The sequence below is a fragment of the Trachurus trachurus genome (genome assembly GCF_905171665.1).
Source record: "Trachurus trachurus genome assembly, chromosome: 14".
NCBI lineage: Eukaryota > Metazoa > Chordata > Actinopteri > Carangiformes > Carangidae > Trachurus > Trachurus trachurus.
The window spans coordinates 3,872,970-3,900,217 of NC_139903.1; the positions used below are offsets into that span (position 1 = coordinate 3,872,970).

At 40.5% G+C, this 27,248-nt stretch overlaps 1 protein-coding gene across 1 annotated transcript; it reads right to left on the bottom strand.

The window, feature by feature from the left end:
• Positions 1–118: 118 nt before the first annotated feature.
• Positions 119–26,072, bottom strand: dmpk (DM1 protein kinase; the record flags this gene model as incomplete). The annotated part of the gene is made up of 15 exons (XM_083986188.1): positions 119–365; positions 1,669–1,743; positions 2,037–2,098; positions 4,960–5,057; positions 10,010–10,176; positions 11,034–11,130; positions 11,225–11,304; positions 12,308–12,556; positions 13,307–13,504; positions 13,792–13,885; positions 14,699–14,847; positions 15,341–15,472; positions 15,608–15,691; positions 16,325–16,416; positions 25,907–26,072. 15 exons carry the CDS (start codon positions 26,070–26,072, stop codon positions 264–266), a joined length of 1,845 nt encoding a protein of 614 aa, XP_083842314.1. The 3' UTR covers positions 119–263.
• Positions 26,073–27,248: the final 1,176 nt, after the last annotated feature.

A 27,248-nucleotide genomic window follows, 5' to 3' on the forward strand; every position in this document is an offset into this window, starting at 1 on the left:
TCAGAAAGTGTCCTCATCATTTCTTCCTCATCAGCTCGCAGCAATCTGAAAGAAACGCTTCTCTCGCATCAGTTGGAGAACATACGTACATCTGAAATGCTCCTACGTTAATGGCACGCCCAGAAGTTCCCATTCGTCCTGCTTTACCGTCTTTTTAAAGTTTAAGAGGCTAAAGGAGTGTGGCAGTGAGTGGGCTTAGAGCCGTGGCCCGCGGTCCTGCTGTTGCAATAGGAGAAAGTCAACATGTGCCGACCTAACTGCACTCAGGAGAGTTCAGTGTAACAGTGTCTCTCCCAGGCTTGGACCTCGCCGCCTTCTGCACACACCAGCAAGTACAACTCACTCGTCACCTGTGGCAGTCGGACCTGCAGCCAAAACACAATGAATCACAGTGTTAAAAAATTAAAAAATTAGACATTTTCTTGTTAATATTGGTATTAAATCAATGATATAATAGGATTTTGGCTATTTATTGAAAAATAATTGTATACAGTGGTCACTCTTGGACATTTTTTGGCATAAACATCAAAGTAAATTAAAATAAGTGAGATAGTTGTGCAAACAGTTCCCATACCATTATCTTTGCGTTTAAATCAAGAATTAGAAATACTGAAAAATATTGAAACACTGAAATCTACTAATGATTAGTTATCAACTGGAAAGATTTTACAGTTATGATAAATTATGAGAACTATTACCACAACTATGTAGTTGCTATTAAGAACTGATATTCAAAGCTTGGGGTGAGACTGAGCTCGGTGTGTGCGTGTGTGTCTCAGACGTTTGTTTGACGGATGACGGATCCAATATCAGTGGCTGATGAATCATGAGCAACGTGATGCATAATCCGTGCACCTGCATTATCCAATGCGAAAAAAAACTACCCCACTTTCATCTCGGATTTACTCGAAAATTAGCCTAGAAATCTAGACGCACCCTAGCGGCAGCAAATCTATTTGCTCCGTAGGTGGGTCTAGAAACGAGCCATAGGAACTTTTTGAGTCTCGAACACCGATTGTGTTCACCAATCACAGCGCTCTATCTGTTTAGAGAGTCGTTGGGCGGGCTTAACGCGATGACGACATACATTTTAATTGGCTTGTCAGGCTAACGTCATGCTGCTCTTTGCTCTGATTGGTCATAGTGCTAGCTAGCGCTACCCTATTGCGTGCAGAGGCAGTTTGAAAGACAGCCTTCATCCCGCCCCCTGGATTGAGCCGAGGTCTACCGGTCGTTTCCAGACTATACATTTTAGTGATATAGTCTGGCTCGTCAGGCTACTCGAAAATAGAATTTTGCACAAAGTTTGGGCTACATCGTCTGATAGATGAGTTATTACATTAATTTTAGGACCCACAGTGGGCTCAAATTCAATTTTCTTTTCTGAACACCTTTAAAACTCATTCATTTAAAAGGCTTTTAATATCCAGTGACATTTGTCATTTGTCATGTATTTTATAATTTCTGTGTTCTCTTTCTCTTTGTATCTGTTATGTAAAGTACTTTGTTCATCATTCCGGATGTTGTAAGGTGCTATACAAATAAACGTTATTATTATTATTATTATTATTATTATAAAATAACTGAAAACCATGTCAATGTTGTTGTTGCATTGAAAACTTTACATCTGTTGAATCATACAGTAAATGAGTGGTGATAGTCTTGTACCCTGTGGAACAGGAGCAGGTGGCGGTGGAGGGGGATCACCAGTGGGTAGTGGCAGGCTGGGGGCGCTCTCCTCCACTGCAACATATGCAAATGAGACCAGTGAGCAGAGCAAACCCATGTAGGAACATACTGTATAAAGAGCTTGGCCAGCTGTACACATTTCATGTCACATACACATACACACACACTCTCTGTTTGCCCATTATCAAACCTATATGGATATCTTTAGTTACTTACACAAGGCCTCTGCAAATGAATTAGACAAATCACACAGGTTACATTATACTGTTTCACAATAGTTTTTTTTGTTTGTTTTCCCGGGTCAAGCAGAGACAGAGAATATAGAAGTGGAGTAAAGATAGGCTTACATCCCCCGGTGTGTCCACACAGTGGGCAGGCAGAGCAAGAGTGGCTGGGCAGATACTCAGCTCTGTGACTGGAGGAGAGAGAGGAACATCAGAGGCCATGATGTGCAGCAGCAGCAGCTCTGTTGCAGGCATTCAGTCATGATGGGATGCACTGCCGGCTTGTCAGATTTGCAGCGATACAGAGAAACAGAACAGAACCAAAAAGAAAAAGAAAAAAAAAAGAAAAGAAAAAAACAAACACACAACAACATATTTGTGGTGATGAAAGGGATGACAGTGTGAAAAGGAGAAAAAAGAAGCTGAGTGAGGCGAGTGAGTGTCAACACACTGCAAAAACTCCAAAATCTTACCAAGAATATTTGTCTTATTTCTAGTCAAAATGTAATTTCTAGTCCAAACAAATCTCATTCTACTTAAAATAAGACTCATCATATAAAAAGTAGCTTGTTTTTAGACACTTTTTTACTTCTTTCAAGCACATTTTCACTTGAAATAAGTAGAAAAATCTGATAGTGGAGCAAGTTTTTCTTTCTTATTACAAGCACAAAAAACCTGCTTTCACTGGCAGATTTTTCTACTTATTTCAAGTGAAAATTTGTTCGAAACAAGTGAAATTATCTAAAAACAAGTACATTTTTAGGTGACGAGTCTTATTTTAAGTGGAAAGAGACTAGAAATGAGACATTTTGACTAGAAATAAGAGTTTTTGCAGTGCACACATGGAGTGCGTTCATGTTTTTTGTGTGCATGCAGGAGTCGTGGTCATCATTATTCATAACACCTTTATCCGTCAGTCGAGCAGCTGGAAGACCCTCATCACTGCATCTTTAAAAAGCTCATGACACCGTATTGATTTATGGAAACGCGGGCATCCAAGTTCCTGCATACCGAGGCTATTCTTAGAGTGGGTATTTATCACCATGTTCTGACCGAGGCCTCCAGTATAAGCAGATGCTGCCGCTGGGACTGTGCAGCGCTGTGTTTATTCAGAGTGGCTCATATTGTCTGGAACTCATTCCACCTCACATTTATGTTGTTCTTAACAAGACTCAGGACTGTGAAGAAGGACTTGGTGCTGTGTGGATGTCTGCGTGATTAGGTAATGTGACTGAAATACCTTGCATTTGGAAAACAGGCCTTCGAATTTTTTTTTTTTTGACCAACTGGGTTAAATTTAAAGTCACGACTCTAACTCTGTGTTTTCTGTGTCTCTTTTTAAAGCTCCCCTGTGGATTTTGTGGCTCCTCGTCAACATCCACCAGTGTCAAAATGGTACTGGTTCCTATGATGCCATCATGGTATAACTACATAAAATATAAGGTGAAAGAGAGAGGAACAGCCCATGCTGTATTGACCCTTTGCAGCTACGTCAGAATTATCACGTGACGCGAGAGGTGATGCCATGACGGACGGCAGAAAGTGCTCAGTGATAATGTACTGTGTATGGGTGCCGTCCAACAATGTGGCTCAATCACTTCACACTACAACCTCACAGCATTATCACTTATTTAAAATAGAATATCTACTCATCCGTTGCAATATTCTGTTTGTTTATTTGTTATTCGTCGTAGAATATCTCAGTTTTCTGGGCTTTTTCCACTGCTAAGGAGTTAACGTCAAGTCAGTGCCACACTCCCCATACAGCAGCTGCTGCTGTCTTTGCTGCTGCTAACTACAGTTAACGGACCTGGAAATTAAAACCTGGTCCGACCTGTGGGTGTTGAAGACCTGACCCGAGTCCGACGTCTGTATAATTAGTGATCATTCTCTGATGAAACCCGGCTGAAAAATAAAAGAAAACAGGAAGCCGTCTTCGTTGTAATCGCCGCGATCCGCCAGCAGCAACTATGTTGTGACGGTGCTATGTTTAATACGAGCTGTTGTTAGCCACAGCATGTAGCTCAGCTAGTTAGCTTCAACTGTGTTTACATCGACTACACACTGTAGATACACTAACTTATAATGGCATCGATAACGTGTCTGTATATCTTCGCACTGGTCCTGTTGCTCATGTAACCCTGCCAGTGGCCAGCCCCCGGTTCTTAGCTCTAGCCCAGCAAAGAGTTGGTGCTTGGGACCAGTTTTAAAGCAGAAGTAAGCGATATTTTTGCGTTAATATAAGTCTTAAATAGTTATATCTTCCGACAGCAATCACTTACATAGAGTGTTTGGACCGAAACACGGGTCTGTCAGTCACTCTGCTCTGCTCTGAGCCGAGGAGAAAACTTTTCTCGTATCCTACAGTTTTTATCCAATGAGGAGAGAGAACGGCATGCAGGGCTGTGTGTGCAGCCAGGGGATGCGCCTGAATGTGGTGACGTAGGGACGAGGACTGTTATGGTGCGTTCAAGGCAACTCGTAACTCGTGTTTTTCCGACCTGTGAAGTCGTACCAGTTCGATCTGGTACGAGTTCACGGGTTGGAAGTTACGAGTGGCCGTTATAGTGACTTTCACCGGTAAAACAGGTCGGAAAAACACGAGTGGGTTGCCTGGAACGCTACAAAGTCGTAAGTTGTGACTTGAAGCTGTAATTTACGGTTTCAAAAGCCTGCCTGGAACGCAGCATTAGCCAAAACGACCGGATCGCTTACTTCTGCTTTAAGAACCAATAACCGGTTCTTAAGCGGTGGAAATGCAAAGAACCGGTGCTAGTCAGGCTCTGGCTCCGAACCAGCACTGGAACCAGCTCAGTGGAAAAGGAGGAGAAACCCTACAACCACGGTATGTCACAGAACTATAACGCGCCCATTGAATTAAATTGACGTCCACTGTTCTTTTGCCGTCCATCATGGCGTCCGGAGCTACCGCGAGTGGAACGTTACGTCACGTGCAAGGGGTCAATAGAGAGACGATTATAATGATGATGATGATGATGATGATGATGATGGTGGTGATGAAGAGGCAGGGCTGTTGATCACTTGCCTGTTACTTTGGGGGATCTCCTGTCCTGCATCTCCTCCTTCAATCTCTCCATTTCTTTCTCCAGCTCACAATATTTCCTCTCTGCTTCCTGTAACCTGCTGGAAAATACAAAACAAAAGACTGTGACCATATTCCTTAACTAACCTGCACTGAACAGCAATAAAAAGACGTTTGTTCAATATCAATCTAACTGAGCATCTTAAAAACATGTCATCCACAGAGGAACAGTCGACTGTGATGTGGGAAATACTGTAGATACACTCGTATGTGGCTCTGAGAGCTCAACACATTGCAACTTAGGAAAACATGTGAATATTCAAATGTTCTGCAAATTCAGAAAACATAATAAATACGTGTGCTGCAAAAAAAAAAAAAATCACAACACATGCAAATAAACAAACGTGCTACTGTACAACACAACGGAAGTGTTTCCAGCGGATACAAGCATGGGTGTGGTTTGTATCTGTTTGTTTATGTGTGTGTGTGTGTGTGTTCCTAACCACTCTCTCCCTGACTTTCCTGCCCCTCTCTCTATATCATATTAAGGCAAATAATAAGTGAAACGATGCCCCAACTGGCGACTGAACAATTTCCAACCTGGTTCACCACTTTGTTTTCTCTCTGGAAACACTTCTGTTGGGTTGTGTGAAGTTGTAGCTCATTTGTCGGGTTAGGTTTCCTAAAAAATTTGTGTTCCTTAAAGGTATAATACGTATTCCCCCCATCTAGCGGTGCGGTTGCATATCGGAGCGTATTCTTGATGTTGCATTCACGTGAAATCGGGCAGACGTCAGACAGACAACAGATGCTGCATGTAACAGGATTGTACAGGCGTGAAAATATGTTGTCATGGTGACATAGTGCGAAATACGGGGGGGTTTGGGGGGGTCGGACCCCCCTGATTAACCCCTTGAGACCCCCTGAAAGACTCAAAAGCAAAATCTGAGGGGGGTCTCAATCTTGTCAAAAAATAAATAATATAATATAATATAATAATTTTATTGTGGTCAATTAAATGTGTTTAAGATCACCATGTCCAGTATTCATAATTCAAAACATTTATTCGTTTAACATTAAGATGAACCACGTCACCTGCGCATTATGCAAATTAGCCATGTGCGCCAGCCCAGCGCAACAGTCGAGCCCACTCGCTATCAGAACAGAGGATCCCGTTCCTCTCCACCCTCTGCCGAAGAAAGTGAAGTTGAGGCCGAGTGCTCTGAAGACGTAGCCGCAGCCCCTGCTGCTAGCACTGGTGATTGGCCGCTTTTTTTTTTTTTTTCTTTTACACCTAAGCAGGTGGGGTAATGGAAATACCGCAACCCTTGGCTTGACATTAAGGCAGGAAAATAACTTGAGGTAAGAGGCTAGCCTGCTTCAGCATACTATGGCCTGAACCCCCAGTGGTGTTGTTTGGCCAGGCGCCTGTTGTGAGCTATTTGTCTGTGCTTTTTCAATTTTCATGATGGCCCGTTATACGAATGTGATTTGTGGATGTGTTCAATGCTGTGTTTAAACGTATTTGCCAGATGGATGGTTAGATAAGGTTACATGATCGGTCATAGTTGCAGGCTGAGGATCTCGTGCACATAATTGCACGCCAGTCTCTGATCTCCAGATTTATACAGTTGTTATTTGAGTGCACGAGTTTGGTGTCTTTCATTCATTTTAATTATTGTATTTTATTTATTGTCTATTCGTTTCTGCATTGCCCTGATCGCGCCAGTCTCCTATACCTGGCATTTATTCATTGTTCAAGTGCGCCAGTGTGGTGCCAATTATTGTCTTTTATTTATTGAATTATCGTCTATTTATTATCAATTACTTTCTGCATTGTAATGCACAACTTTGCCTCTCCTTTTTAGGCTATAGGCTAATTTTCTTGGCTTATTGTAATGTTATAGTCCTACTTTATAAAAAGAAAAAAAAAACGGTATTGCGCAACAATCGCGAGTTAGGGACCCCCCCGAATATTGATGGGTATTTCGCACACTGCATGGTGATGTGGTATTGTTTTACTGTCTTTCTCTGGTGGAGTAAAATGACATTCGGTTGGTTTGCCGACGGCCGTCTGCCTGACTGCACCTGAATGCAACACCAGTGCCTCCGTCCTTCCTCACACTACACAGTGGTGACAGTTTTAACAGGCCGAGCCCACAGCTCCGCTCAGTTTCCGTGGTTACCTACGGTCACGATGCCACTCAACGTAAAAAAAAATGGCGATGCAACATGGCCGCCTCGGTTCGGTGCGTCGCCCACTTATGTATTTGTAACGACTTGTAACAACTCATTCTAAGGTACCAGAAAGCTTTGTATGTGGGTGCGATTCCACTTCAGTGAAATACATATTTATGAAAGACATATTTGATTTTTGCAAATAAAAAAACAAATAAGTTACAGACTGGGGCTTTAAAGGGATAGTTCAACATTTTTGAAAATTGGCCCATCGCCATGATCCCCCTAGTAATAGCAGTAGGTTCGTTACCTTTAATTGTTGGTCCAAGCTGCTTTTAGATCGGGGGAGAAGAATACCGAGCGGCGCAGCTACACTACGGAGGCTAATGGAATTTCTTGGTTTTGCTCATCAAACTCAGCAAATACACAACCAAAAAACTCAAAAACGCTGTGGTGGACAAGTTGTGACCTGCACATTCACCACGCTATGAGATAATAGCGGAAAGTTGCGAGATGGAGTTGTTTTAGAGGCAAAGTCGGACTTTACACTCTAGACGGCTGCTCGGCGGAGTGATTTCAAAAGCGCCTGTTTACTGCAGATACGTCCGTATACTACGGCACTGGCTGAGGTGCGCACACTGTGTCCCTCCGACCAGTGGTTCACTGAAGAAAGTAGTTCCGAGTATTTGCTTCACTTCTCTTAACTTTCCGCTATTATCTCATAGCGTGGTAAATGTGCAGGTCACAACTTGTCCACCACAGCGTTTTTGAGTTTTTTGGTTGTGTATTTGCTGAGTTTGATGAGCAAAACCAAGAAATTCCATTAGCCTCCGTAGTGTAGCTGCGCCGCTCGGTATTCTTCTCCCCCGATCTAAAAGCAGCTTGGACCAACACAGAGGGGAACCCTCTGGGCCTTCAAGGTATTCAGTGAAGGCCTAAGAAAAAATATTGAAATAATTATTGTACTACTATATATTTATTTTATTTTTAATTTTAATTTTATTTATTTATTTTATACAGTGAGCAACACACAAGTAATGTTAGATAATTGTTATAAAGTTGGGACTAATATTTCTTGGGAAACAATGGGTTAATATAATGGAACGGCAAATGGACCAATCACAATTTTTCTTCCAACGGTATCTGGGCAGTAAATCATCACCTCCCCCTGCAGGGCCTTCAGTGGCTGTGACTGAAGGCCCGTGTAATGCAAGTCAATGTGGGCATGAATTTGAGATTGACAGGTGTCTTAGCCAATCATATTCCACTGAGTTGTGGGCGGGACCATATCACGACAGCTTCCGGGTATTCGCGAATACCCAGCAGAACAACATTGATCTTATTATACAATTAGCCAAATGGCACATTCATAAATGTCGTTACACTAATCAAAAACCACTTTTTCTTATTTTTGAAAATGAAGCCAAACAATATATTAAGTCTATTAAAAAATCCATCAACATGAAAGCTATAAAGACTTTGAATTTATGTACACTATATAATGTTTTTGTATGAAAGCTTGTCTCTGCATTGTCTGTATTGAAACCCCCTGGCGATGTTCTGTTGGTGTATTGAATTGTATTGCACCATGATGTCTTAATAAAGTTTCTTTAAAAAAAAAAAAAAAAAAAAGCAGAACAACATTGCCGCCAAAATAGTGAGGGAGCGGGTTGCCAAGTCCGCTTATTATACGTGACTTTGTTTTACGTGACTTTGTTTTTCTGTGAAGTCGCTTATATTGGTAGTCGTGGGTTGCGGGTTTTTGGGCTTGTTGTTAAAGTGTAGTTTCTTATTTAGGGCTGCTTCCAGCTCCATGAGTTGTCAAGCAGATATTTTCGACATGTTATTTAAACGCAGGATAGTTTGTCCTCCTGCTGGACCTGTCACCCCCGCCCCGTTCCCCCCGCCCCTCCCTTCCCCCATACACACACGACACTTTGCCACGGTGACAACAACAACAATGAGATTGTCTTTCACCTACAGTCTATGCGTTCACCACGCTGATCAAGAGAATAGTTACCGTAAGGAAAGAGCGGAGCCTACAGTCTGTGGCCGGAGCGCACATTTATTTATTAGAAGTTTAAATGGTGCTGATTAAACGCATGACTTTAAGCTGGGTCAGTTCTGCTGTTGAAGCCCTGAAGCCCCACAGACCCACAGACCCAGCGCCACAGCAGCAGCAGCAGCAGCAGCAGCAGCAGCAGCACAGAACTGAATTTGTACTGTAAACCTACAATTTGCATATACCGGTAGTTTGATAGCCATTAAGGTCAGTGAAAAATGGCTGAACATTTACAAAGAGCTTGTGCCTTTTTCCCATGTCACCTCAGGAGGTGTTTGTTTTATAGCCACTTTTGGCAGAAATATTAAATCTACAGTGAAATTCAACTGTGTCTAAGCTCAAACAAACACAAAAAACATTATCAAAAATACATCTTTAGTTGTTGAACAGCTCATGATTGACATTTTACTTTCATTCCAGCTAAACAAATAGGTGAATGTGTGATTTACAAGTGATTCATGATAGCCAGCTTTGAATGACTGTTTTTCCAGAATCACCTTGTGTGTTGTGAAGCCAGTTAGGGCAAAGAAACATGTAATATGCCGACCATCCATGTGACAAGGCTCTGGCTATTATTTATATTGCTATGTTTAATTTTTTATTGCTACATGGTCCTATTGAAGGCCCAGGGTCTGGGTCCACGGTTCGCCACTGGACCAACAATTAAAGGTAACGAACCTACTGCTATTACTAGGGGGATCATGGCGATGGGCCAATTTTCAAAAATGTTGAACTATCCCTTTAAATTGCAAATCATTGAGGATAGGCAACACAGATGCGCTAGTTAAAGATGATACTTGTGTAAACTCATACCGCTGCAAGTCTTCACTGAGTCCTGATATCTCGTCCGTCTCCTCCTCCTCCTCCTCCTCGGTGGTGGTGTGGGTGGACGCGGCACAACCTTGCTCCAGAGTGAGCGGGAGATCCAACAGCGCAGGCAGGTCGTCTGGTAGAGTATCTGTGAGATGCAACAGCTGGCCCTGGATCAGAACCACAGGCAGATGGGGTCCAGTACAACAATTAAAAACAAGCAGGAACAATATTTATAGCCGTTACATGAACATATGGGGGACAAATGGAAGTTCGGTAACACTTTATAACCATACTTATAATGAGTTATAATGCAGTTATAGCACTGTATAACTATAATTATAAACACTCATAAATGATCATAATGCTTTATAACAATAATCATAACACACTATAAAGCATTTTATCATGACTTATAAGGTCAGGTATTATAATACGTTATAATTGTTAGTAACTCACTGACAATGTCCACATTGATAATGCATTATTAATGTAGTTATAATGTGTTATAATGGGCTTATAAATGTGTATAACTGTCATTATAAACACTCATTAATTATCAAAAGGCTTTATAACAATAAGCATAAGACATCATTGAGCATTTCATAATGGTTTTTAAGGGTCTTAGTATTATACTAGAGTTATAATGCTCTATAATGTGTTATGCTTATTGTTATAAAGTCTATATGTGATTTATGAGTGTTTATAATGATACAGTAGTTATACACGTTAATAAGCCAACTATAACACATTATAACTATATTTATAATGCATTATCAGCCAGTTACTAACAATTATAACGTATTATAATACCTGACCTTATAAGTCATGATAAAAATGCTTTATAGTGTGTTATGATTATTGTTATAAAGCATTATGATCATTTATGAGTGTTTATAACTATAGTTATACAGTGCTATAACTGCATTATAACTCATTATAAGTATGGTTATAATGCGTTATAAAGATAGGCGTCAAGGAAAGTGTTACCGGGAAGTTCTGACATGTTTATAAATTATATTCTCACCAGCTTCTCCGGTGTGTACAGGCCCTCGAACTCCCTGAGCCTCGTGTGGTCCATCTGCATCATGATGTCCTGACTGCGGTCGACAGCACCCGTCTGACTGTAAAGACAGACCCGTTAAATGATACCGAGGACGGCTTCTAATACAGTATAGAGAGTTGTTTGATGCACAGAAAACGAGCCATTCAGTTCACCTGGTAGCGGTGAAAGAATATCCAACAAAAGCCAAGTGTACTCCTATTGGTGCTCTGTCCATTACATCAGACAGCGTCTCCTGCAGAACACAACAGATTTTCCAATTTTCATACTAGCAAAGGTTAGGTGTGTTATTTTGTTAGAAGCCAGCAGGGCCGTTGCTAGGAATTCTGGGCCCCCTTAAAGAATACTTAGGTGGGCCCCTCCCCCTAACTTTTCCTTTTTTTTTCTTAGACTACGTATGTATTATCGTTTTTTATTTAGCCTTCTTTGTTTTGATGCTAATGCAGCATTACACTGCAAAAACTCAAGTATCTTAGCAAGAATATTTGTCTTATTTCTAGTCAAAATGTCATTTCTAGTCAAAACAAATCTCATTATACTTAAAATAATACACATCATATTAAAAGTAGCTTGTTTTTAGACACCTTTTACTTCTTTCAAGCAGATTTTCACTTGGAATAAGTAGAAAAAATCTGATAGTGGAGCAAGTTTTTCTTCCTTATTACAAGCACAAAAAACTTACTTTCACTGGCAGATTTTTCTATTTATTGTGAATTTAAGTGAAAATTATCTAAAAACAAGTTAATTTTTAGGTGATGAGTCTTATTTTAAGTGGAAAGAGATTAGTTTTGACTAGAAATGAGACATTTGGACAAGAAATAAGACAAATATTCTTGAAAAGATGTTGAGTTTTTACAGTGTACTGTGAGTATTAGTCAGGGTCTTACGTAGAATAAATCAGTCATACAAAGATTAGACTACTGGGGTTTTTTATGGGCCCCACTGGGCGCTGGGCCCCTAGAATTATCATCACCTTTCTCCCCTATACAACGGCCCTGGAAGCCAGCCACACTTTGAATGAGTGGCACAAACAAAAAATATCAGAATTTGTGTCAATTTGTATTCGTATCTGCAGACAGCTTCATAAAATAATTTGAGGTTTCATGCAGAAGTCTCACACAGTTTCTGCAAGTATGGAGTTTTCTTTCAGACACAACCTAGGCTCCAGAATAAAGTGCATGGCATGATATGAGAGGGAAAGGTAAGGATGTTTAATTAATTAAAGACAGCACCGGTACCATTTCGCTAAGACAGTCATCCAGAATGTCAAAGTTGGAGGTGTCGGTGGGATTGGATACTTCGGGTAGGTAGGGGGCCGGGTGTTTATGCAGCGACCCCCAGTCCAGTCCACAGAAAAACGAGTGGCTCCTGAAGTCACTGATGCCTTTCCTCCCCAGACGGATTTCCCTCTCAGAGATGAGTCCAGTGACGAAGGAGCGGGCGTTGTCTGAAATCTCCGGGCCGGATGGAGGGAACTCGAAATACTCCTGGATTTATTTCATTTTTTTTAAAAAGGTGACATTAAGGGGATAGTTCAACATTTTGGCAAATTGGCCCATTGCCATAATCGCTAGAGTCATAGCAGTAAGTTTGTTACCTTTAATTGTCAGAGCAAGCTATTTTTTAGAACGGCGGAGCAGAGCCGTGAGCTGCTCAGAGCTACACTAAGGAGGCTCATGGGATTTCTTGGTTTCCCTCATCAAACTCATCAAATACACAATCCAACAACTCGCAAACGCTCTGGTGGACAAGTTGTGACCTGCACATTCACCACGCTATGAGATAATAACAGTATGTTACGAAACTGAGCCGTTTTCGAGGTAAATACAGAGACTGCTTGCTGGAAAACTGTCCCCAACGGGAACACGCATCAGCAGTTTTGCATGAATTTACCTCTAAAACAACTCTGTCTGGTAACGTTGTGTTATTATCTCATAGCGTGGTGAATGTGCAGGTCACAACTTGTCCACCAGAGCGTTGTGGAGTTGTTGGATTGTGAATTTGATGAATTTGATGAGGGAAACCAAGAAATCCCATGAGCCTCCGTAGCGTAGCTCTGAGCAGCTCACGGCTCTGCTCCACCGCTCTAAAAATAGCTTGCACCGACAATTAAAGGTAACGAACCTACTGCTACGACTATAGCGATTATGGCAATGGACCAGTTTGCCAAAATGTTGAACTATCCCTTTAAACGACAACACTAGATGTTTGCAGATACAGTATATTCAGTGTGTTACCTGAAAGTTGATGATCTTGGCGTATGTTTCAGAAATGGACTCTGCGTAGAACGGCGTCGTCCCCAGCAGCATCTCGTAGGCGCAGATCCCCAACGCCCAATAGTCACACTCAGGACCGTAGCCTCCACCTCCCTCTACGGCCCGTAAAATCTCTGGAGACAAATAGTCAGGGGTCCCGACCGCGAGGGCTGAGTGAACCTGCCATGAAATCAAAAGGATGATTTTAAAAACAAACTCATTGACGACCGAAATCAGTCTACTCTTAGATCTCTGGCTCAACATGTCTCCGCTGTTTTAGTTTCAACTTCAAAACCATTATTCTCCAGTCCCATTGGTTCCCTGGTCAAAGCTGAATTCTCTTAAAACTTACATTAATGGTATGGCTTTATCGCTACATTATGGTATTATAATTATCATTTTCATTTTATACCATTATGTGCTGGATGTTTGCCAATATTTTCTCTGCAAGTCAAGTCAGCTCTCACCATCCCATCCTCTAAGAGCCTCAGACATGACCCAAAGTCCCCCAGTCTGATGTGTCCATCAGCTGTCAGCAGGATGTTGTCAGGTTTGATGTCTCTGCGTAAGGAACAGGGTTGATAAGAGATAGGAGAGGTTGTGCTTCAACAAAAAGGCTCATTCAAATCAGAGTGCTGAACCAAAGACTTACCGGTAATATGAATGGAAAAGTTTGCAAAAAACTTGCAATGGTAGCACATCTTAATTAGTAAATTTGAGGACAAGATACTCACTTTTCACATAAGATGTGTTTTTGCATGATGTGAGCCAGAATAAGTTATGTGAAAAGTGAGTATTTTGTCCTCAAATTTACAAATTAAGATGTGCTAACATTGCACGTTTTTTTGCAAACTTTTTGATTCAAGGTTGATAAAAGGTTAGATTTTATTTCTTTCAAACAATGCTTTTATTCACTTCATATTATAGTTACAGGAGAGAGTTTATGCACATTTTCTGGGCTTAGCAGTTTGGATTGAACCATGTGAAAAGTCACGTGATTATTATATTATATTCTTAGTCATGATTTCTATAAAAAAAAACATGTATGAGACAAAAGTGCAAATTACAAAAATAGTAGTGTTGAACTTGCAATCTTTCAAAAATGACACTGAGAAACTAAAGAGGAGAATGTCTACATCAAAAACAGACAATAAAAACATTATATATCATCATACAACATACAGTATGTGGTTTTATGGGGACAGATGATGGTCCAGAGTGTATTTTGTGTTATGGCATTAGTTAAAAATCTAAAATAACCCTCCGAAATAAATCCCATGTTCATTAATGGCTTATATATCTATATATCTAGATATAAAATACAGCAAAAATAATGCATGAGGAAGTCAGAAGAGCATTATGAGGATGGTCTACCTGTGCACATAACCCAGCCTGTGGATGGAGTCGATGGCCATGACCATCTCAGCCAGGTAGAACTGAGCCATGTCCTCAGGGATCCGGTCTCCAAACTTACTGAGCAGAGTCAGCAGGTCTCCTCCGACGTAGTAATCCATCACCAGATACTGAGAGGGCGGATGGATGGGTGAGAGAAAAGTTAATAAGTTAAATATGTGTTTGATACATTAGTTGACATCATACACTGCAAAAACTCAAAATCTTTCCAAGAATATTTGTCTTATTTCTTGTCAAAATGTCTCATTTCTAGTCAAAACTAAATGCTTTTCTCTTAAAATAAGAATCATCACCTAAAAATGAACTTGTTTTTAAATAATTTTCATTTATTTCAAACAAACTTGAAATAAGTAGTAAAATCTGCCAGTGAAAGCAAGTTTTTTGTGCTTGTAATGTAATGTAATGTAATGTAATTTTTCTACTTATTTCAAGTGAAAATATGCTTGAAAGAAGTAAAAAGTGTCTAAAAACAAGATACTTTTTAATGTGATGAGTCTTATTTTAAGTATAATGAGACGTTTTGACTAGAAATAAGACAAATATTCTTGGTAAGATTTTGAGTTTTTGCAGTGTAACTAATGGTGTGTTCATCATCATACATACCAGATAGTTGTCGTCCTGAAAGGCGTAGTGCAGCTCTGTAATCCAGCGTCTGTCGCCCCTCAGTAAAACCTCCCTCTCCTCCTGGTAACACGCTGTCTGAACGAGACAAAACAAAGAGCTGCAGGTAGAAAACTAAAGGGCGTCCAGCTTGAATCAAAGAGAATCAGCCAGCTTCCATTTCATTTCACTTTCCGTCCTTATTTCCCTCCCTCTCTGTCCCGTGTTTATTTATTCTACGACTGTGAGTGAGCACATGTTTGTGTGTACCTCTCCTCGCCGCAGCATGTCCCACTTATTCATAATCTTTAGAGCGTACACCTGTTGTGTGCTTCGCATCCTCGCCACAGCAACCTGCAACAACACAACACAACACAACAACCACAAACATTGGATGCTGTCATCACTTAATATGGTAAAAGGTAGATTCAGCCAAATAATCAGTGTGTAAATGTGTTTTTTTGCAAACTTTTTGATTCAGGGTTAATAAACGGTTAGATTTTATTTTTCAAAACAGTGTTTTTATTAACTTCACTTCATATTATAGTTCCAGGAGAGAGTTTATACACATTTTCTGGGCTTAGCAGTCAGACAGTTTTTATTGAACCATGTGAACCACGTTATTATTATACCAGTATTATATTATTAGTCATGATTTCTATAAAAAAAAATGTATGAGACAAAAGTGCAAATTACAAAAATAGTAGTGTTGAACTTGCAATCTTTCAAAAATTACACTGAGAAACTAAAGAGGAGAAAAATGTCTAAAAACAGACAATAAAATCATTATATACCATCATACAACACACAGTGTGTGGTTTTATGGGGACAGATGATGGTCCAGAGTGTATTTTGTGTTATGGCATTAGTTAAAAATCTAAAATCTTTAATGTGTAGACTCCAAAAATCTTATATCGACACTTTGTCAGATCATTTACTGGTTCTACGTGTCTGGAAATGTTTGATTTCTGCCTCAGACCCGCTCACCTCGCTGAACGTGCCTCGGCCGATCACCTTCAGGATGTGGAAGTCTTCTCTTTTGATGCGAGTCCTCCTCACCTGTCTCACCAGGGGCTCAGCTGTGAGGGGAGGAGAAACTGTGTGACGTCCAAAAATAATAACACATGTTGTGTTGTAATGTAGCCTTCAACTATAGAGATCACCCACTCATACGCTATAATTTCACATTTTATTATAATAAGGCACTTCTATTGTTTTTTTTTTGCTGTTATTGAATTGTTCTTGAATTTTTGCATATTTTTCGGGGAGGTATTTTGTATAAGCCCATAGGCTACAGACTTTTTATTGCCTCCCCTTCTTGTTTCATTTCTGTTTTTGTAATTGTCCTTGATTTTTATGGTGCAAATAAATAAAACTAAAACTAAAATTAGTGGTCTGATGGTTATCAGGAGCAAGAAAATGAGAAAGGTTAATGCAGATTTTATTGATTTTAAGATGATGGAGTGGAATTAATTTATATTTATTGAAGTGCCATGCACCAATTAAGGCGCCCAGCCTATAAGGGCTTACAAGACACATTTCATATTTAGACAACAAACTAAATCATCAGAGCACAGACAAAACAAAAACCACATGGAATTCACATAAATAATTCCCTTTTTCTTATTGACCAGGCTCGTTTTTATGAAAGTACACTGCAAAAACTCAAAATCTTACCAAGAATATTTGTCTTATTTCTAGTCAAAATGTCACTTCTAGTCAAAACAAATCTAATTCCACTTAAAATAAGACTCATCACATTAAAAATGAGCTTGTTTTTAGACACTTTTTACTTCTTTCAAGCATATTTTCACTGATAGTGGAGCAAGTTTTTCATTCTTATTACAAGCACAAAAAACTTGCTTTCACTGGCAGATTTTTCTACTTATTTCAAGTGAAAATTAGTTTGAAACAAGTGAAAATGATCTAAAAACAAGTTAATTTTTAGGTGATGAGTCTAATTTTAAGTGGAAAGAGATTAGTTTTGACTAGAAATGAGACATTTTGACGAGAAATAAGACAAATATTCTTGGAAAGATTTGGAGTTTTTGCAGTGTAGCTATAGTAAAGACTTCTTTTCTGAAGAACCATTCCAACTTTACCTCATCATCAACCAAAAACAACTCAGGCTTCACATTTTTGCATTATCTGAAACAAAAACTGCCTGTTCTGGCTTCGTCATATAAGGGACAATGAAACACAAAATGCTGTTCTAATTGATACTAAATTTGAAAAAACAAATGTGAAATGCTTCTTTGCTCTTTCTTTTTTCACAATGTGGCTGCTTTGCTCTCACATAACAGAGCGCTGCTTTAAACTGAGAACATGCTGCTCTCCGTGTCCTCCCGGCTCAACAGACGGTTCAGTTTGCCATAAAGGGAGTTCCTCTCTTCAGCACAGCAACTGTCTGAATTGGAGTCACTCTTAACGGCTAAAAATAGCAGCTATCATTTATGAATCGAGGCAAATTTTCCAGTCCTTTATTTTTATTTTCATTCCCCCTCTCGTCCTCACACACACTGACAGGAATGCAAGTGGGGCAGAGGCGCAGTGTAAACCGTGGCTTCATTAACACACACTTAACTGTAGCACGAGAACTAAAAGTTTCCTGCAGCAGAACGACTGTGAAAAGGTCCTTTATGCTGCGGCCCACCCACCCACATGACAGGGGACATGTGTGCTGCTGCATCACTGCCTTGTGATGTTGTGATGCTGCATTTTACATAGAAACAGACTCATGAACAACATTCATTCATTTTCTTGTCCCATTTTGTAAAAACCTTGCGAGGAGAAAAAATATGATTGTTGAATAAAGTTTTTGTTCTTCTGCATCTTTCTTTCTTAGCTCAGTTTCATACAAGCTGTAGCCTACATTTACTTGTTTTCATGCCCACTCACACGGTGCATTATTTCTGATCAAGCAACTTGTATTTATGGTTTTTCTCTATTTTTTGTACATAGCCTAACAGTACATGTTTTTGTTTTTCCTATATTTTGTAGTAGTGAGTGTCTTTATGTTAGTATTCCTTACTTTCTTTACTTGTCCTGTGCTTCTATGCAATCACTGTTGCAAGTGCATTTCCTACAAGTGGGATCAATACAAAGTTTTACTGTATGTCTTATGATGTGATAGATTGTGGCCAGAATATTTTTTAATTTAGTTTAGTTTATTATTACAGGACAATGTACAATACCATTATTCAATTGTAGAACAACGAAGAGATACCAGATTTAGCCTCTATAGGGCTAATTTCCATCTGTAGTCCCAACATCATTCAGAATGGAGGAACACAGAACACCAAAAAAATTGAGATGTCAACACTTGAAGAAGTTTTGATTTGGAGTAGAGGAATTTAATTTGTTGGATCAGTCGTTTTTAGCATTGCAGCTCTTCTCACTTGTAACACAAAGCCTCATTATCAGCTCACTTACGTGTTACTTCCTCATTAAATGGATTAAATGACTATAAAAGCTGTAGTACAAATCATCTGCTGAGGCCTAGTTTTACACCAAACTGAACGCAGCATGGAGAAAATAAAACAGCTGGTTGAATGTGTGACTGCATAATGTGTACAACACTCTGACATGCATTTAAATGGTGATGATACAGCTTTGGAAAAAGTGAATCCAACACAGTCAGTGGTAAAAGATATGTGGAAAGTCGAGGTTGTCTTGTGACAGCATCACATGTTGGTGACTAAAGGCCATTCATTCATAGAGTTCATTTGTGGACAAGAAACGTGTTCAGTCTTTTTTACATCAGGCTTTAAGGCAGCCTGCAGATTGTATTCTTGTCTTACCCAAATCCATGCAAATCCCTCTGATCCCTCTCTCTCCTCACTCAGATATATCATTGTTTTTGTGCATCAATGTAACAATGACAACAACAATGATTATTAGGAATCATAAAGACCAAAATGTGTCACCTGCAGTAAAACATTAACAGCAAATGTAATATAAAACCATAAATGTTTTCAGATGTCCACCTACAGCATCACCCCTCACATAACAGATATTACTGTTATTTGAGATCCAAGTTAAATATTTGGTCTGATGACATTTTATTAAAATGTTTCCTGCACAGACTGAATGCCGAGAATAGAAGAGGCAGTTTACTTATTAAATCTGGCATCAGATCAGACGGACACAGTTGGACGGCTCACGGCTCTGGCAGCTTCCACGGCCTAATGTGAGTGAACTGTGAATGTAAAGTTCAAGTTCAATCAGTATTTCTTCTACAAATGACAAACTACGCACTGTGACACAACAAAAATTGAATAGTGTGAAGTAAAGCGCAACTAAAAAGTTATATATTGTCTGTAATCGTTTTAATAAACCCGCCCCTCGCTCCATCAGGTCCTTAATGTTAAAGGGATACGCCAACATTTTTTTTTCGTGTCTTGCCTCACTCCCGAGTCCATGACCAGCAGATAGACACCATCCTTTCAACTGTGCGTGCAGTAACAAGGGAGATAGAGCCGTATCGCCCGTAATTAGCTTAGCTCAAACGCTGGAAGTGTATGGGTAGTGTTAGCCTGCCTCCTACCCGAGCCGAAATCAGCAGTCAGAAGCTGATTTCATTTTAGCTCTAAACTCTGTAAATATATCACTTTATCAACATTTCAAACATTTTTAGGTGAGAAAGTAGCTGTTTAGATCAGCAGTGTGTCGTTAATTTGTCTAAATACCAGCTGTTTACAATTTTGTTTGGACGAATTCAGCGCTACTCAAGCTAGCCGTTGTGACCAACGCACTTCCGGTTACTTTCACAAAATAAATCACCCGTTGCCCTTTACATACAGAAAACCATGAGGATAGAATTTGTGCTTTTACTTTGAAACAGGAAGCTAACCTACCCTCGATGTAGCTAGCTTGAACCAAAATAAACCGTCTTTGCTTGAACCCTCCGTTTTGACCGATCTCGTCCCGTTACCGGCATTTGATGGCTCAAGATGCCTTACCGGAGAGTTTTGTCAGCTCTGAGACGAAGATCGGCCCGTTTAGAGTTGCTGAAGAGTCTTTCTGATGATTTCAGGTGGAGGCAGGCTAACACTACCTATACACTTCCAGCGTTTGAGCTAATCTAATTACGGGCGATACGGCTCTATCTCCCTTGTTACTGCACGCACAGTCGAAAGGATGGTGTCTATCTGCTGGTCATGGACTCGGGAGTGAGGCAGGATACGAAGAAAAAAAATGTTGGTGTATCCCTTTAATGTTAAATTTGCCAATTATAAGCTGGGGGAGTAGGATAAAACAACACGTAACTTTAAAACATTACTGACTCCTGACTGATTGGGATGCCTCTATAAGCTTTTGGCAGTGAAGCTGTTTTACGGCTTCATCACAGATCACAGTGACACTGGATCCTCATTCCTGGACTCATGTGGTGGTTAAATTTGGAGTGTGTGTGTGTGTGGGGGGGGGGGGGGGGGGGGGACATAATCACCCACCCACCTTTCCCCCACTCCCTCCCTGCTACACTAGACAATACAGTACAATAGGTACGTGCACAGCCACAGTCACGTGTTTGGACAGATTATGTCAATAACAGAGGAGGAGGAGGAGGAGGAGGAGGAGTGAGGGCAGATGGGTGATAATTCATCAACAGTTACAGACTAAATCGAGCCACCTTCGATATGTTGCTACGTGTGTAAAATTTAACCTCCTGTTGTCCTTCTGGGTCAAGTTGAATCTGTTCCCTTCCTCCATCCTTCCTTCTTTCCACAATCCTTTTTCCCTTCGTCCTTATACTTCTTCCTCCTATCTATCTCTTTTGATCCAATTGACCTGATCTGTTCCCTATCCCTCCATCTTTCTTTCCTTCCCTTTTTCCTTCCTTCTTTCCTCCCTTCTTTCTTCTTCTTCCTTCCTTGAACAAATCTGTTCCCTCGATCCATCTTTCTTTCCTTCCCTTTCCCTTCTTTCCACAATCCTTTTTCCCTCCCTTCTTTCTTTCTTCCTTCCTTGAACAAATCTGTTCCCTCCCTCCATCTTTCTTTCCTTCTTTCCACAATCCTTTTCCCCTCCCTTCCTTCCTTCTTCCTTCTTTCTTCCTTCCTTGAACAAATCTGTTCCCTCCCTCCCTCCCTCCATCTTTCTTGCCTTCCTTTTTCCTTTCCTTCTTTCCACAGTCCTTTTCCCCTCCCTTCCTTCCTTCTTCTTCCTTCGTTGAACGAATCTGTTCCTTCCTTCCCTCCATCCTTTTTCCTTTCCTTCTTTCCACAGTCCTTTTTCCCTCCCTCCCTTCCTTCCCTTTGTCCTTACTTCTTCCTTCCTTTTTGACCCAATCTGTTCCCTCCCTCCATCTATCTTTTTCCTTCCTTTTGCCCTTCCTTCATTCCTCCCATCTTTCCCTTCGTCCTTCCTTCTTTCCTTGACCCAGAGGGACAACAGGAGGGTTTTACGGTAAAGAGCGAGGCCTGGCAGGAAGACCACTGTAGATATAAATCTAAGCAGCGATGTGCTCTTCTAGCTCTTATGTGCGTGTGTTGTCATGAATCAGTCTGTCACTGAGTCACGTTGGTCTTTCTGCCTCTTGAAGGTTCACCGGGAGTGGCAGGAGGTCAACAGAGGAGCGTTGACTTTCATGACTTGCGATGGTCTCCTGTTGCTTTTAAGTGCCGTGCACTCTGGGGTCGTAGCACAGAGGTTACCGAGGCAGATCTGTGTGGTCTCTCTCAGCTGAGCTCTTCATATCTTCATAACTCCCCTCCTGTAACCTACCAGGCTCAGGTTAGAGCCGTGGTGCTGAGAGCTTTCACAGCACCCGTAAATCCATGGAAAATATACTGTAGCTAGTGTTTGAAGGGAATCTAGTGCGGCTTTAGGTTTTTAACGGGGTTCGGTTATACAAGTCGATTCCAACAACAATAATCTGTGATCAAGACAAGAGAAAACCAATTTTGAACCAAACAACAAACCACATAAGGTCTGTGGGCTGCAATTATTTTGTCTGCCACATTAATATCAATGAAGACAAAACAGCACAGTGCTCCAAACATATACGTATCAGCGTACATTAATTGAATTATACAAAGTTAAAGTAATAAATTAAAGTAATGCAATCTAATAGTAATATAATTTCTAGCCTTCACCTTTTTCCATCTACATAAAGATTACTATGATATAGTAATCTATATCTATCTATAAGTAATGGTAACCCCACAGATGGATTGAGTATAATTAGTGCTGGTGTTAACTGTTTTCTTATTTCTTACTGCTATAACTGCTGCTAGTACTCTGTCCTCTCTTATATTTATGCAGGTTGTTATCTGTTTTCTTATTGTTGTAACTGCTGCTAATGCTTCTTATGTATACGCAGTTACCTGTTACGGTAAGTCTGTCTGTCTTTAAATGTGAGGGCTACGGATGGAAATTAGCATTGAGCTAAATCTGGCATATTATTTACATGACGTGATGTGCGCGTCACAAATTGTTCATTAATGTGCACTGTCCTCGTCAAATAAAAAATAAATGCAAATGAAATGAAATGAAAATTTTTGGTAGGTTGCTGTTCCCTGCTGCATGTCAAACATCTGCAATACTCATCATAACTTGTGTTTGATTTAACTGAGGAAGGAAAACAGACATCAGATCTCAGCAGAATTGTGCAGTCAAGATTGAGGCTCTTAAACATGAGCATGATGAGAAAAAGACACCTTAGTTCGTAAAGATGGACACTGACACAGCTGGTAGCAGACGTAGGCCAGACTAACTCAGTTCAGTTCAGTCTTGCCACGCCTTCCTACACCACATCCACCAAGCCAGGGATGCAGCCCCTGAAATGGGACACAGCTTTTGTTTTGTGTTGAATTCTCTAACAAACATTAGACCAGTCTCAGTTTTTTTTTTTACGGCTAATGCTATACTTTCACACTGGATATGTGTCCAATGCATTACTTGATAGTTATACCAGCAATATCACATAAATATGACACTTTCCACAGTTACAATGTATGTTTTGGCCAAAGTTTTTCACCATATTAGCAGCTGCATATGGAGACAATATGGAAAAAAAATTGAATTATTTCACTGGAGAAAGTTGCAAACTGTATGTAAAGAGACAGCATACTTCTTCATAGCAGGTCAACGGCCAACGGTGTGTCCCTGACATAAGACAGAGCAGTCAGAAATATATTTGAGAAACTGCCCCCGAGTTTGTGAACGGCTCAACAAAGTGGTTGGTTGCTAAGTGACACGTCATGTTGGCATGGGGTGCATGCAGCCACGGTAGAGTTAAATAATGATTGAACTCATGGTTTCCTGCCCAGGAATGCAGCAGCAGCAGCAGCAGCAGCAGCAGCTGAGCTCTGAGCAACACACACACACACACACACACACACACACACACACACACACACACACACACACACACACACACACACACACACACACACACACACACACACACCGACTGTTGAGTCACACATGATGCTACAGTATGTCGTGTGCTGAGCTCCGGGTAGCGGTCACTTTGCTTGTTCTTGATCTGTGACCAAACAAAGTTGTTGCCAGGCGACATGTAGCTACGTACTGTCAGGAGCAAGGTGAGTGATTTATATGCAAACACAGAGAGAGAAAGAGAGAGAGAGAGAGAGAGAGAGAGAGAGAGAGAGAGAGAGAGGAAACAGGTGATGATCTGTTAAAAGTATCTCTGGGAGAAGATCCACAATTTACTAAATTAGCTGCACAATATGTAACATTCTGCCACGATACTAGAAAAGTAGCTACACGAATGCTGATCAGAACCACTATTGATGTCATTTAATATTGTTGTCGTTTTTTATTATCATTTGTTACTGTCATCATTTAAGAACAATATGTGTATGTTTTATATATAACAACTTGCAACAGTCTAATGATGCCCAATCTTACCACACACACACACATATTATTTTTTATCTTATTTTAAGTTTCATGTCATTTAGACTATGTATAACACTGCAAAAACTCAATCCTTCCAAGAATATTTGTCTTATTTCTTGTCAAAATGTCTCATTTCTAGTCAAAAACTAATCTCTTTCCACTTAAAATAAGACTCATCACCTAAAAAATAACTTGTTTTTAGATATTTTCACTTGTTTCAAACACATTTTCACTTGAAATAAGTAGAAAAATCTGCCAGTGAAAGCAAGTTTTTTGTTCTTGAAATAAGAAAGAAAAACTTGCTCCATTATCAGATTTTTCTACTTATTCCAAGTGAAAATCTGCTTGAAAGAAGTAAAAAGTGTCTAAAAACAAGCTACTTTTTAAAGTGATGAGTCTTATTTTAAGTATAATGAGATTTGTTTTGACTAGAAATGACATTTTGACTAGAAATAAGACAAATATTCTTGGTAAGATTTTGAGTTTTTGCAGTGAAGAGAGAGAGTGAACTTGATCAGCACACACGTGCATGCTCACACACACGCATAAGGTAAATAATTTTATGTATACTTTTTATCTATTTGTATATTGTTGTATATATTTGGTTTCATGAGTTGTATTGTGTCATTGATTCCTAATGCTTTGGCAACATAGTTATTTTAACTGTCATGCCAATAAAGCCAATTTGAATTGAATATATGCAAACAGAGAGAGAGAGAAAACAAAAACTCAAAGCAGACTAAATTATTATTTAACTCTAAACAGAGAATATAAATTGGCCGAATACCTCCACTCTGTCAGAGACATAAAACAAAGACGGTGACCACCAGCTCGCTGTAGAGAAAGGAAGACACCGACAGACACGGCTGCCCAGAGAGCAGCGCGTATGTGCTCACTGCTCCACAGGAGAAACTGAAACAGAAATGCACTTCCTGCTCCACTGTGAGAAATACTCTTTAATACTTCAAAGAAATAACTAAGAGAATCAAAATATTCCACCTGCTACTGTAACACCAGAGGAGAAAATGTCAATCCTGCTAGGAGAAGGGACAGTATAGCTCCTCTGGCAGCCAAATATGTAACTGCTTGCCACAGCCTGAGGGACTCACTTTAACATCTTTACCTGCACCGTTATTTATACCTGATTGTATTAAAGCAGAAGTAAGCGGAATATTTGTGTTAATATAAGTCTTAAATAGTTGTATCTTCCGACAGCAATCACTTCTATAGAGTGTTTGGTCTGAAACACGGGTCTGTCAGTCACTCTGCTCTGCTCTGAGCCGAGGAGAAAACTTTCCTTGTATCCTACAACCTTTATCCAATGAGGAGAGAGAACGGCATAAAGGGGCAGTCCTCTCTGTGTGTGCAGCCAAGGGATGCGCGTGAATGTGGTGACGTAGGGACGAGGGCGGGGACTGCTAACTCCATCGGCTGACACTAGGAAGTTAGCCAAAACCACCGGATCGCTTACTTCTGCTTTGTAACATCTTTACCTGCACCATTATTTATACCTGATTGTATTAAATTCTATTGTAATGTAGTTTATATGGAATATTGTTTATTTGTTATCGAATATTGAAATATGTAATACTGTATTGTTATATTGAAATAGTTTATACAATGCTTTGGCAACAACAAATTCCTGTTCATCATGCCAATAAAGCTAATTGAATTGAATTGAATTGAGAGTCAAACACTCACCCCACTGTAGGAAACCAGAAACATACTTTTCCCTTGCAAAGGGCGAGGAGTAGAACTCCTGGTAGACGCCCACCAGCAGGTCCAACAGGGTCTGCAGCCCGACGGGTCCGATGGTCTGGGGGCCCTCGGCCAGGTCGGGTGCACCGAGGCCAGGGCCGCTCGACATGACGGCCTAATAGGTGCAAAGTGTTTTTGTTTTTGTTTTTAGCTTAGAGCTGCTGCTGCTGCTGCTGCTGGGATGAAATCCTGGCGTCCATGAGGTGATGGATTTACACCGAGAAGACAAGCTGGATCTTCTTTTTCTTTTTCTTTTCCCCCCTCTCTTTTGGTTTACAGTATACTCTGCTCAGCCTCTTGAGAATCACATTTACAGTAACAGCCCAACCCTCTCCCTCTCCCTCTCTGTCGCTCTTCTTTTTTTGGCTGCGCCCCGTCGCTGACATGCACAGTCACTTTTTGGATCTGCACCTAACCCCACCCCCCCCCCCCACTGCCCTTTCTCTTTATACCTGTTCTGCTTAACCACTGGTACAGAAGTGTCGTGTTTTCTATGCAAACATCCTCTTTGAGCAGGACATGTTCCTCTCTTCCTCTCTTCTTCCCCTTCACTTCTGTGTTCACTTACTTTTTCTTCTTTAAAAGTCGGCTCTCTCCTCTCCCTCTCCCTCTCTCTGTCTCTGTGTGTGTCTGTCTGTCTGCCGGCTTGTTCCTCTCTCCCTGTGGCTCCCCATGGCTGTGCAGCATCTGTCAAGCCTGCAGTTTCTCTCCAGCTCTGACTCAAGACCTTTTTTGGTGTTTGAGTCTCTCCGTCGGTCTCTCCCCACTCCCTCTATATCCAAAGCACAACAAACTTTCTACTACAACACACTGAGACCTAATACAGATGCATGTTGTAGGCTACGCTCTCTGAAACAATTCCTCTTTCCCTTTTCCATCTACCACTAATTCTTTTTTTATTACCTGTCCTTGTTTGCTTTTCTTCCCCTTTTTCAAAGCAAACAGGAACCACTGACCTGAATCAGTGCTGCTGCTAACTGTTGCTGTTACACTCAGCCATGTTTTGGTGTTTAGAGTGCAAATCTCTTATTTTGTCAACCATCCAAAGAACTTTTTTAGATCCCTTGATTGTTTCTCTTTCCCTGCTGTGTCTCTGTCCTCCCTCTCAGTCCCCTGCGTGTCGTTCTTTCCTCTGTCTCCCTCACTCACTCTGCAGCTGAGGTAGTTTCCTCTTGACCAGCTGACTGGTTTTTAAAAGAAATATCCAAACTCTTCGTCTGTTCATTTGCTCACTCTCTGTCCCTCTGGTTCATCCTCTTGTCTGTTGCACCCTCTTCCTCTCATT